The sequence below is a fragment of the Pinus tabuliformis genome, chromosome J (genome assembly GCF_031772625.1).
Source record: "Pinus tabuliformis cultivar Carrire ecotype Pingquan chromosome J, CPIR1, whole genome shotgun sequence".
In the NCBI taxonomy this organism is placed as follows: domain Eukaryota; kingdom Viridiplantae; phylum Streptophyta; class Pinopsida; order Pinales; family Pinaceae; genus Pinus; species Pinus tabuliformis.
In genome coordinates, this window is record NC_142295.1 from 26,162,689 (window position 1) to 26,175,765 (window position 13,077).

At 41.5% G+C, this 13,077-nt stretch overlaps 1 protein-coding gene across 1 annotated transcript in view; it reads right to left on the reverse strand.

Moving 5' to 3' along the window:
* Positions 1 to 12,479, reverse strand: part of LOC149225254 (telomere repeat-binding factor 1-like) — a 70,776-nt gene extending 58,297 nt beyond the window's left edge. The window contains exons 1-2 of the mRNA XM_089377020.1: positions 12,246 to 12,479; positions 11,220 to 11,456 (exon numbers count right to left, since the gene is read on the reverse strand). Coding sequence (XP_089233146.1) covers positions 11,220 to 11,369 — 150 coding nt within the window. The 5' untranslated portion in view covers positions 11,370 to 11,456; positions 12,246 to 12,479. The remainder of the gene's footprint in view (positions 1 to 11,219; positions 11,457 to 12,245) is intronic.
* Between the last annotated feature and the right edge of the window lie 598 nt (positions 12,480 to 13,077).

The window sequence follows — 13,077 nt, forward strand, 5'->3', positions numbered from 1 at the left end:
TTGTATGACAGTACAGACTTCCGTGTGACCGTATAGAAATGTACAGACTGCTGTCTCGAACTGCATGCTGCCCTGGAAAGCCTCTTCCCTCTCCATTGCTGCTCTCTCTGCCACTCAACTGCTCAAGTGTGTGTAAAAGCCTCTACCTTGCCGTATCTTTATAGTTTTAGAGAAGAATCTATTTTTAAGACTACTCCTAGTCTGAGTACAATATGAGGCTCAACTGCTAAAAATAAGACTTTCACATTTTTACTAATGCGGATTACAAAATACATTGACTTTTCCAAAATTAGAGTTACTTCCCAAAAGTATCTTTTTTGAAAATATCTTCAACTACTCCTCGCATGTTCACACTGCACATGTGCAGAAGTTCCTATCCGAACTATAATTCTCAATAGGAACCCTTCAGCAATTCTGACTAGGTTCTCACAGACTCTGGACCAAGACCAAACACCACATCACATGATCTGACAAATCTGCGAGTTATGTCACCTACAAGAGACAAGGATAGGGGAGCATTTCATTTTCCAGCACCCCACCTAGTACCTACAATAAGATATGCAGGAGATTTCACTGCTTATTGAAAGCCTTTATGGACTCACTTTCCACTTTCTTCCACTACACTGATCAGCAGTGCCTTGCCCTCTATGTGAGAGAAGTACTCAGACAGAGGTCTCAAGGTCTCCATACCATGTCCCTATTTGAGCTTTCAGGTGGGTGGATCACTGCTAACTTCTGGGTTGTCCTGTCAAACAAAGGTAACAAGCAGCAAGCAAAGACTCAAGGACCTTAAGACAGACTCTCTGACAACCCTTCATACTCCAAGTCCATGAGACCTTGGCTTGTCTAGATGACCACCCATTGAAGGTCTACTAATCTCCACAAGACCCTTATGGAGTTGCTGCTCTAGGGCACACTACCAAATTAATAGACGGTCTAGTAAATTGCTCAGTTCTAGACAATATCGAGGAAGCCCTCCACACCAACCCCCCCCCCAAAAAAACCGAAACTACAAAGAAAAGAAAAATAAACCAATTAGTCCTAGGGCCCACTTCATCTAGCACAGCCAAGTTTCCATCCAGACTTTCTTCTCAATGGCCTTAGGCAATAGGAGAGCAAGGCCCCCTCATCACTATGCTCACCTCAAGATCATACATTCAAGCACCCTCAGCCCTAGTCATATCCGAATTATCTACCTGTGCATCTGTGATTTCACTGTTATTGGCATCTCTGAGGTTGAGACTCTAACTTTGTTCTCATCCTCGTCAGCCAACTCCAACACTTTGTGACACCATCTACTCTCCAGCAGTGCCAATTTCAGTATTGTATGCCCTCTTATTTCAACACTCTCGCTTCTTTACATCCTTTTATGTACCTGTACTCCATCTCTTATGCTATTCTTTTGCATTATTAGCTTGAATAGCCAGATATTTAGTTGATAATCATGAGCTTAGATTTTACAATTTCGCAATATTTCAAGAAGTTGCTTTTGCACTCCAACATCATACTTTTTGTTACAGGATGTATCTTTTAGTCATTCACCTACTTCTGTGGCCGCCATTTGTCAAACATTAACAAAATTATGTTGTCTTATCTTATCTGCAACCTACATGGCCATCACGGTCTTTAGAAAGCTTCTAAGAGGTGGTGATGAAGGTGAATACAGGTTGGACCATGGTGGTACTGTTCTCACTCAAAAGAAAGCCAAAGTAAATATTGGTAACTTTGAAGGATAACAGCTAGATGTCACCCAAAATCACAAATATCTAGAGATAGAATTCAGCAAAAGGCTAAGTTGGGACATGTGCATGAGAAATAGGCTTCAAGGAGGTTGGAAAGTGCTCTATTCACTGCATAACAGCTAAAGCATGGACAGGGGAATGTTATGTTCTCTATTCCAGGCACTCATCAACCACCTAATCCTTTATGGTTCCGAGGTTTGTGGACCTATTACAACCAAGAATCTGCTGGAAAGGGTAAAGAAGCACCTAACAACAAGCATCTTGTGGGCAAAAATCACCATTCCCAACAAGATTTTACTTGTTGAAAGTTACTTGAAACAGGGCTTTACCCCATATGGATGGAAGCGCTCAGAAGACCCATTTTGTACAGGCAGAGAGTGGCAGCCATGAACACCAAACCAATATAAACAAAAATCAGCCAGGAATAACTGACAAGAAAAAAGAATGAAACGAATCAGCAATTGTATGAAATTGCTGGGGAAGTGGGATGTGGTAGATAAGATAAGTTTATTAATATTTGATAAATGACCACAATAAGTAGGGCAATGGGACTGAGAAATTCCATACAGTGTGGATACATAGTGGATGTGCAAAAGCAGCTCCTATAGTGATCCTATCGAAAGCAAATAAAAATCTAAGTAGTTAGCTAAAAGAAGAGGTTCTGAGTACATGAAAAATGCTTAAAAACCAAAAGCAATGCTCAGGACAAGAGACAGGAAAGTTGTCCAGCAGATAGGAAGGAGCTGAAAATAAACTTTAAAGAATGTTACAGGACAGGGTTCAAGACTACTTGAACCTCAACCTCCCTTAGTGGGAAAGGCAGCTAACAGCCAAGCTACAGACTAGCTCTCACAGGCTAAGGTGTGAGACAGTGAGATGGATACAGTGGCCAGTCAAAGAAAGTATGGGAGGACAGAATATGCCAGACATACAAAAAGGATGAGGTAGAAACAGTTGAGCATTCCTCATTCACTGTGAAACCTATGCACGCATCAGAGAAATGTCAAAAACCAATATCCATCTAGGAAGCAACTTTTAAGGAAGAAACAGTAGGTATTTACTATTACATCAAATATGGTAACAAGAGCAATGCAGCCAAAGACAGGATCTGGAGATCAGCAAAGGAGAAATAAGAAATGGTCAGAGCATAGCATAGGAAGTGGTGTCCATATGAGCCCTATACTGTAAAAATTTCTGTTTTCCCACCCCGGTTTTCAGTTTCTCCTTATTTCTCCCATATAGTTAAATGCCCTTTCCCATAACCATACATTTAACAAGCTGAAAAAAATAAATTTGCTGAAAACAACAAATTCTGGAAATTTTACAGAATGCTGGAAATTGCAGAAATAAAAATCAGAAGTAATAAACAGCCATTAAAACACATTTAAACACTGAGATTTTTGGTCAATGTGACTCTGGAAAAACCCCCTACAACTCTTGGGGAAAACCAGTTTGAGAGCTCTTCTTTATTTCTGAACATTGCCTTTTACAGTGAGAAATTTTCAGCAAAAAATCAGCAAGCAAATTTACAACTTATCTCTTTTCCCATGCTTCACAGCAAACTGGGAATTACAGCAAACAGGACAGCAATAAATGTTGTACGGTCTCTTCGATTTTCGTGCCCACTTTCAGCATTAAATGCTTCTGTATGGCCCTCGTTTTGCGTGCAGAAAAACCAGCAAACTGCTCCTCGATTTTTGTGCAAACCTCTCCTCGAAAATTGTGCCAAAATCTGCCTTTCACTGTGTGCTGAATCAGCTGTACAAATTTGCTCAACTGCTGCCTTGGAATGTGTGCCAAGCTGCTGTCTCCTTCTCCTCCCTGCTCAAAAATCTCTCTTGCTCTCTTTCTCCCAATCTGCTCATGAAAGAATTAAATCGAATGTGATATTTTCCTCCTTTTCCTCCCTTAATATAACTCCAAATGACTTTTGGGTGATCTCTAAATCCAATGGCTGAAATAGATTTAGATCAATGGCTGAGATTAAATGCTCATTTAAATCTCACTTTTTTTATTTTTTAATTCACCCCACTTTAATAAGGACCCACTTAGTCATTTATTTCCAAAGTCACTTTTCATTTCTAATTTTTCATTGACTTTATAAAAGTCATTTTAAAATTAGACTTAGTAACTTTATCACTTAAAGTCACTTTTAAATTAGATTTAACTTTATAAAATTATAAAGTCACTTTAGGAGAAAAATTAAATTCTTTTGGACACTTTTCCCTAGGCCAAAGATCAAAGCCTAAGGGAACCACCCGTCCTCCGGTACCAAATTTCAACACTCCCTCTTACCGAGGAAGGTGTTCCTCACCACACCCATCTTGTCTCTGAAGTAGACATGCTTGCCCCGTGGTAAGGCTTTGGTAAGGATATCTACAACCTGCTCATCAGTGGAAATATACTCAAGCTTCACAACTCCCTTCTGAACATAGTCTCTGATGAAATGATATCTGATCCCGATATGCTTTGACCTGTCATGAAATACTGGATTCTCCGTGAGTTTAATGCAACTTTGATTATCACAGTAAATCACTGAAGGTCTCAACGGCTGACCAAATAAGCCAAACAACATCTTGCGAAGCCAGATAGCCTCACAACTAGCTAGACTGGCTGCCATATACTCTGCTTCCGCTGAACTCAGTGCTACTGACTGCTGCTTCCGGCTGAACCATGACACTACTGCTGAACCCAACCCAAAACAGCACCCTGAAGTGCTCTTCCTATCAGAAGCACAACCTGCCCAATCAGAATCAATGTATCCTGCCAATCTCACTCCATCTCCCTGCCTGTAGTCCAGACCATAATCCACTGTCCCCTGCAAGTACCGCAAAATGTGTTTTGCAGCCACCCAGTGAACCTTCCTAGGCTCACAAATAAACTGACTCATCGTGTTGACTGCAAAACAGATATCTAGTCTAGTGTTGACCAAATACATCAAGGAACCGATCAACTGCTTGTACAATGTGGGATCCACCAACTCGGAATCTGAAGCATGAAGCTTCTTCCAGTTGGTGATCATCGGTGTCGACATGGGTCTACAATCCTCCATGTGGAATCTGCTAAGGATGTCCACAATATACTTCCCCTGCCCCAGGAAGAAATGCCCCTCCTCCTGCCACACCTCCAAACCCAAAAACTAATGCATCAAGCCGATGTCCTTCATCTCAAACTCCGTCGCAAGATCTCTCTTGCAGTGCTCTATGAGTCTCTCTGCACCTGTAATGATCAAGTCATCCACATACAGCACCAAAATGAGAGGCTCCTCACCAATCACAATAAAGTAAAGGTTCGGATCTGCCTCACTCTTTGTGAAACCCATCCCCTGCAAATATGTATCTATCCTGGAGTACCAAGCTCTGGGAGCTTGCTTCAGGCCATAAAGGGCCTTCTTCAGTCTGCACACATGGGACTCCTTCCCATGCACCTCAAAGCCCTGTGGCTACTCAATGTACACCTCCTCCTGTATGAAGCCATTGAGAAATGCGGTCTTCACATCCATCTGGTGGATCTTCCAACCCATCTCTGCTGCTATCGATATAATGGAGCGGATCGAAGTATATCGAGCCACGGGAGCGAAGGTCTCCTCATAATCAACTCCCTCTACCTGGGAGAACCCTCTAGCCACAAACCTCGCTTTGAATTTCTCAATGTTGCCGTCTACAGCATGCTTTACCTTGTAAAGCCATCTGGAAGTAACCACGGATTTGCCCTCAGGCCTCGGCACCACCTCCCAAACATCATTTTTCATGATAGAAGAATACTCCTCCTGCATGGCCTCTCTCCAGACCTGCTGGCTAGCTGCCTCCTCATAGCTAGAAGGCTCAGAGTCAAGGATGCTGGTAACCATCGCCATATAGCTACAAAACCTCTCAGGTGGTCTACTCTCTCTGACCGGCCTCTTCGGCTCAGCAACAAATGTGGCATCTCTCAAGGTGTCCTGAAGCCACTTGGGCTTCCTCTTCCCTGAGCATGCTTCTCCCACCGGGGAATGAAACTCCTCCTCCTCATCATCATTAGGAGCCTGAAATCCTGACTGTCTGTCTGTTGTCCTCCTGCCTGCACCTGAACTTGTAGAAGCTGAGGTACCGTGTGAACTGTCCATCAATGGACTCCCTAGTGAACTGCTCTGTGAACTGCTCTGCATGCTGCCCGGAGCACCACCCCTCTGGCTCAGCGAGCCACTGCTCACTGACGGACCTGACATCCTCATAGATGTACCTCCGGATCCTCCTGATCCCTGCCCACTGGATCCCTGCGACTGACTCAACTGCTGCTGAGGGTCTGGCTGATCCAGATACTCTAACTCCCGTGACCTCCTAAAGGCCCTGTCCTCCTCGAACTTCACATCCCGTCTGACAACAACTCTCCTCTGTGCAGGAATGTAAATCCGAAAGGCCTTTGAGGTCTCATTGTAGCCCACAAAGATACCCTTCTCTGCGGTGGGCTCTAGTTTGGTCCTCTTCTCCTTGGGTATATAGGAGTATGTAATGCATCCAAAGATATGAAGATGACCAATATCATGCTTCTTCCCAGAGAAAGCCTCCTCCGGAGTCATGTGCCCCAAGGCACGATGCAGACTCCTGTTCTGCAAGTAAACAGTTGTGTTGCAGGCCTCTGCCCACAAGAACAATGGCAACCCCTGATCATGTAACATGGCTTTGGCAGCCCCTATGATGGATCTGTTCTTCCTCTCCAAAACCCCGTTCTGCTGGGGGTTGTAAGGAACAGTGAACTCTCTCCTAATGCCTGCCTCCGCACAATAGTCAACAAACTCTCCAAGGGTGTACTCTCCTCCATTGTCCGACCTCAAGGACTTGATCTTTCGACCTGTCTGAGTCTCCACAAGAGCTCTAAACTCCTGAAACCGCTTGAAGACCTCACTCTTGGTCTTCAAAAAATAAATCCAGGTCCTCCTGGAGTGATCATCAATGAATAAAACATAGTACTCATATCCACTCAAGGAAACATGAGACATCCGACCGCTCACATCGGAATGAATCAAATCAAGTATCCCCGTCGCTCTGCTGTCACTGCTGGGAAAAGGGGATTTGGCAAATTTGCCCATCGCACAACCTCTGCAAGTATCAAAGTGATCAGTACTGAAATCTGGCACACCTGTAGTGATCTCCCGCAATGTCCTCAAGGCTCCATGATACATATGTCCCATCCTGTGGTGCCAAATCTCACACAGCCCAGAACTGCTAACTCTGCTGTCGGTACTACTGCTCAATGCCAAAAGGGGCTGGAATGCAAACTTGTACACCTTTGCATGGCGTACACCTATCACTCTAGCTGAATCAGCTGGAGTGCCCCTAAGATACATCAACACCTGTCCTCCCCTGAACAGTACCTCATATCCTCTGTCCTCCAAAGCTGAGACGGATATGAGGTTCTTCCTCATCCCTGGCACATAAAGAACCTCTGACACCTTCAAGGGAGGTTTGGACTCCCTCCGAAATGTCACTGTCCCCACCCCGACTGCTCTAACAACTCTGTCATCACCGAGTACTACCTCAATATCAGTGCCACTCTCTGAAAGCTCTGAGAAGTACTCACGGACTCCTGTCATATGACGTGAAGCCCCACTGTCCACATACCAAATACCTGAAGATGCTCCGCTAATCGAGGGAAAAGCATGCTCCCTCTGAACCTATGTGGCAGGTGATCCTGCACTAGAGGACTCACACGTAGTGAACGCAAACTCTCGGTCAAAACGACCAGCAAAGTCCTCAATCTCTGCTGAAGCTGCCACGTCCTGGTTCTTCCCCTTCTTCTTCTTCTTCTCCGGACACACAACTGCATAGTGTCCCATCTTTTGACAATTCCAACACTTCACCTTGGAATAGTCCTTCTGTGTGTTCCCCTGTTTACCTTTTACCTTTGTCTTTGCCCCCACCACTACTTGTGGAAACCTGCTTCTTCCCTTTGCCTTTCTTGCCTCCTGCCACCAGTGCTACATCCTCATCCTGCTCAACTGGTTTGGCTGCCCCAAGCTGACCTTTCCTGATCTCTGTCTGAATGCAATCATCCCAAAACCTCTCCCATGTGGGAAGGGTCTCACGTGCACAAACCCTATCAGCAAAGTTCAACCATGAACGGGGGAGGCCATTCACTGCAATCCGCACCAACTCAGTGGGTGGAATGGCCTCTCCAATCGCTGCCAACTCATCTCTCACATTAGTAATCTTTGTGAGATATCCAACTGCACTATTATTACCCATCTTAATGTTCTTCAGCTTCTCCTTCAGGACCATCTTCCGGTTCTCATTGGTACTCTGGTAGAGATTGGACAATGGTGTCCATATCTCATGGGCATTGCTCTTTCCTCTCACATGAGGAATGCAATGGTCTTTGATTCCGTTTAGAATCAGCCTCTTACCCTTGTTGTTCTTTTTATTATAAGTTGTCAACTGAGTAGCATTAGTAGGCACAACAACAGGGTTCTGTGTGGTATGCACCATGATATCCCAGACTTCTGCCTCCTCAAAGATACTCTGCATTCTCTCCTTCCAAACGCTGTAATTTATATGCCCATCCAGCCTATCCTCCACCCTCAATCCCAATGACATCCTGCTGTCCTAAAACTGAAAAATAGCACTGCTGTAGTAAAGATAAAACCGCTGTTTATGAAAAAATCAGCTTGCTGGAATTTTCTGAGTGAAAAATCAGCAACTGTAATTTTTCCTTTTGCTGTCCCAAACTGCCCTTTAGCACTCAAGCTCTGATACCATGTAGAAATTTCTGTTTTCCCACCCCGGTTTTCAGTTTCTCCTTATTTCTCCCATATAGTTAAATGCCCTTTCCCATAACCATACATTTAACAAGCTGAAAAAAATAAATTTGCTGAAAACACAAATTCTGGAAATTTTACAGAATGCTGGAAATTGCAGAAATAAAAATCAGCAGTAATAAACAGCCATTAAAACACATTTAAACACTGAGATTTTTTGTCAATGTGACCCTGGAAAAACCCCCTACAACTCTTGGGGAAAACCAGTTTGAGAGCTCTTCTTTATTTCTGAAAATTGCCTTTTACAGTGAGAAATTTTCAGCAAACAAATTTACAACTTATCTCTTTTTCCATGCTTTACAGCAAATTGGAAATTACAGCAAACAGGACAGCAATAAATGTTGTACGGTCTCCTCGATTTTCGTGCCCACTTTCAGCATTAAATGCTGCTGTATGGCCCTCGTTTTGTGTGCAGAAAAACCAGCAAACTGCTCATCGATTTTTGTGCAAACCTCTCCTCGAAAATCGTGCCAAAATCTGCCTTTCACTGTGTGCTGAATCAGCTGGACAAATCTGCTCAACTGCTGCCTTGGAATGTGTGCCAAGCTACTATCTCCTTCTCCTCCCTGCTCAAAAATCTCTCTTGCTCTCTTGCTCTCCTTCTCCCAATCTGCTCATGAAAGAATTGAATCGAATGTGATCTTTTCTTCATTTTCCTCCCTTAATATAACTCCAAATGACTTTTGGGTGACCCAAGTGACTTTTGGGTGATCTCTAAATCCAATCGCTGAAATAGATTTAGATCAATGGCTGAGATTAAATGCTCATTTAAATCTCATTTTTTTTATTTTTTAATTCACCCCACTTTAATAAGGACCCATTTAGTCATTTATTTCCAAAGTCACTTTTCCTTTCTAATTTTTCATTGACTTTATAAAAGTCACTTTAAAATTAGACTTAGTAACTTTATCACTTAAAGTCACTTTTAAATTAGATTTAACTTTATAAAATTATAAAGTCACTTTAGGAGAAAAAATAAATTCTTTTGGACACTTTTCCCTAGGCCAAAGATCAAAGCCTAAGGGAACCACCTGTCCTCCGGTACCAAATTTCAACATATACTTCCTTGTACCAGAATCTTGGACCAAACATATGCTTTGTCAGCTCTTTCTTTTCTTTGCCGTAATTTTATGATTTATCTGCAGTCTTTTAGCATAGATTAACATATTAAGGAAATACCTACTCAGTCTTTTTCCCACGGGCCAGTCGGTCTCATAGAACGTTTAGTAAAATCCCTACTCTATTGTATTTCACAGTAGACTTTTGGCAGGTTGGTCTCATAGAACGTTTAGTAAAATCCCTACTCTATTGTATTTCACAGTAGACTTTTGGCAAGTTGGTCTCATAGAACGTTTAGTAAAATCCCTACTCTATTGTATTTCACAGTAGACATTTGGCAAGTTGGTCTAATAGAATGTTTAGTAAAATCCCTACTCTATTGTATTTCACAGTAGACTTTTGGCATTCACTGATCGTAGGCCTTGACCTTGCACCTCACCCACTAAAGATGATTTGTACATGTTTAGGAAATTTCTTGCCTTTCCAACACTTTTATTTTGGAACTACTTAGTACTGATATTTCTTTAAGAAGAGAAATGGAAAATTTCCCTTCCATGCCTTGATTTTCCATCAGAGGAAGATGATTATTTTGGTTACTCTCAAGGCTCCAAGACACCTGCTCTTATAGATGACCATGTTCTAGCCTGACCTGGGTGATACACACTGGCCATCAAGGCAACAAAGCTAGATCCTCCCAATACCAGTGACAAGAAGCTAACTATGCTCAGCCGATGCCCTCTCTGTCAGTACCTCACAAACAGTAAAAGCTAATTACTCAAACCTCCCTGTGACTTGATAGGATGAGAGCCCTTACAAGCAACAGCTCCATCAATGAAAAGGCTCTTGTGCCTTAATAATTGTCAAAAAACTAAACCGTTTCAAGATAACATGCTACGGTACATACAAAGAAGATGAAAGTGATCACTTTAAAACGTAAATAGAAGCAACTGATTTTAAAAAGCACTTACACATTTACACTCTGACATAACCATTCCATATGCCTCAGCAATAAGAATCCGAAACTCAATTACAAGAAGCTTAGCTTACCATCAATGCCAAACCCACTAGACCTGGCTCCAAGAATGACTTAGCAAGGCCAGAGAGTGAGCATTAAGTTGAGGTTCGGTCAAAATTAAAAGCCGAGGAAATTAAATATATGTTAAATTTCCATGGGGAAAAAGAAGTGTACAATGTCCAAAAACTCGTTTTCAATTACATAGATGATACTACATACCACAAAACAACATGGATTCCAGACAGCTGAGTTTGCTGGTTGTCTGCTAGTAAATTGGGTCAAGTGTTTTTTTTATCTTTACTATCGCTTATTAACAGACAACTAAATATGGATCACAAGTGTTGCAAGACAAACTTGCCAAGTAAATCTGCCTCACATTTGACTTGGGAGTGCGAATTATACTTGCAAAAATCAAATCACGAGTCAAACTCATGGCCAAGACAGTCTCAGAGAAGCTCACTCGACTCGGTTTCCTCAAAGAGCAGATATAAAATTAGAAGTCAACACAGACTCACAAAAGCCTGCTAACACTGACCATTGTCATATATGTCTGATTCAAATAGTCCACAAATTTCACAAAAAGCAATGCAATAGCAAAAACCCTACATACCTTCAGATCAACATTAGACCGTGATGACAAGCACGAGCTTAATATGGGATCTCTCAGAATAGCACGCCATTTACCAGGTCCGTATTTCTCCACCCCAGCCCTAAGAGCAGCCTCCTCTTCATGTGTCCATTTCTGCTTTGGAGCCCCCATCTACTGAAGCCGTGAAATTATTTTCACTGCCACGACAGAATTCCTGCTGCCAAAACCAAAACGCCCACTTCTACTTGCATACCATCCCTGTGCAAATAAGGTACCCAAATTATTTAACTATACCAGGGACTTATAGACTCCATTTCACGCAAAAAAATGAAAAGTAAAACAAAAAATTCCACTAAAATGAAAATAATTGAATTTGACCACACTTGGATATATAGTTCAAATTTCATGGGAAATGGCTGAAAGAAGTGGTAGAATTGGCTAAACCGCCATTACCAAACCCAATAATTACTAATATTTAACCACACTAGAGTCTTATAGTTCAAATTCAATGGGATGTGCAGAAAACGAGTGGTAGAATTGGCTAAACCCCGTTAATAAACCCTAAAATTACCTAAATTCAACCACACAAGGGTTTTATGGTTCAAATTTCATGGGAAAAAAAAAAGTGAATTAGGTAAAATTGGATAGACCCAAGTAACTAAACCAGAAAATCTACACAGCGTCGCACTAAAAACCTCACAGCATCTCCCTAAAAGCATCATAGTACGTACACAGCCTCTCTCTGGCTAATGTAAAGCCCAAAGTTTAAGTATATCAGAGGATTATATTTTCAAATCCATGCAGAAAATGGCAAAAACTCCACAATCGGAGAAGCCTGTGCTATAAAACTCCAGAAAATGGAAATTGTGCCAAAACAATAAAGAATAATAGGTTTAGTTTTTCTGGTAGAATATCAGAAAACATGAAAAAATTCAGCGCCAATGAGATAGAACTAGCCCGTAAATTTAAGGCAGCAGAAGGAGAAATGCAATCAAAAAACGTTAACTACGGAGGAATTAAACTGTGGAAATGATCTGAAATACATACCTTAATGTGCCCCAAATAGGGGTTTTAAGAGACTGTGTAACTGATGGATAGAGAGATGCAGATGGATATACACATGCAATTCGTGCTGTTTTCTTTGCTATTTTCTGTTCTCTCGTACTCCATTTCTATGACTGTAATTTTCGTGTTTTCAACTCATTTGTATTTGCATCGACATTAGTTTCCTTTAATCATTGTGTCTTGCAAAATTGGTCCAATGGACATGTGATCTTAGGATCCTTAGTGTGTATATATATATATCAGAAGGTGTTTTGTCTTTATTTATATATCAATAAAAAAATCAGAAGGTGTTTTGTCTTATTTGTGTAGAAATATGTCTTATTGTGTGGAGAGGTGTCGTTCTATAAAATTAAGTTGCTTGACATTCCTCGTCATAAAGATTGAAGCATGCTTGGAGCTGCTCAGCATGTGGAAACGTTGAGGGAGGCAATTCACCGAGACAACTGAGTTACAGATTGGCTTCAAGAATTATGATCCTCCAAACGATAAATGGGTCTTTTAATTAAATTGATATAGATTATTTAAAGATAGTAGTTGTTTTTAAGTGAGAATATTTAGATTTTTTTTTTGTGGATTTACGGTTGGATCTTGTAGAAAAAAATTGTGATAAAATCTTGATTGTGTTGTTTAAATTGGTTTTTTCACTACATAAATGCATTCAACATCGGTGGGCACTTCGATTGTGTAGATTTCAATGAATCCTTGTAAGATTCTAGACAAATTAGACCAAAAAAAAATTTCAAAAAGTAGCATTTAAAAGACAACTCTACCAAGCTCGGAGAGGGATCAAATCTTTTGAGATGCAAATCTTCTA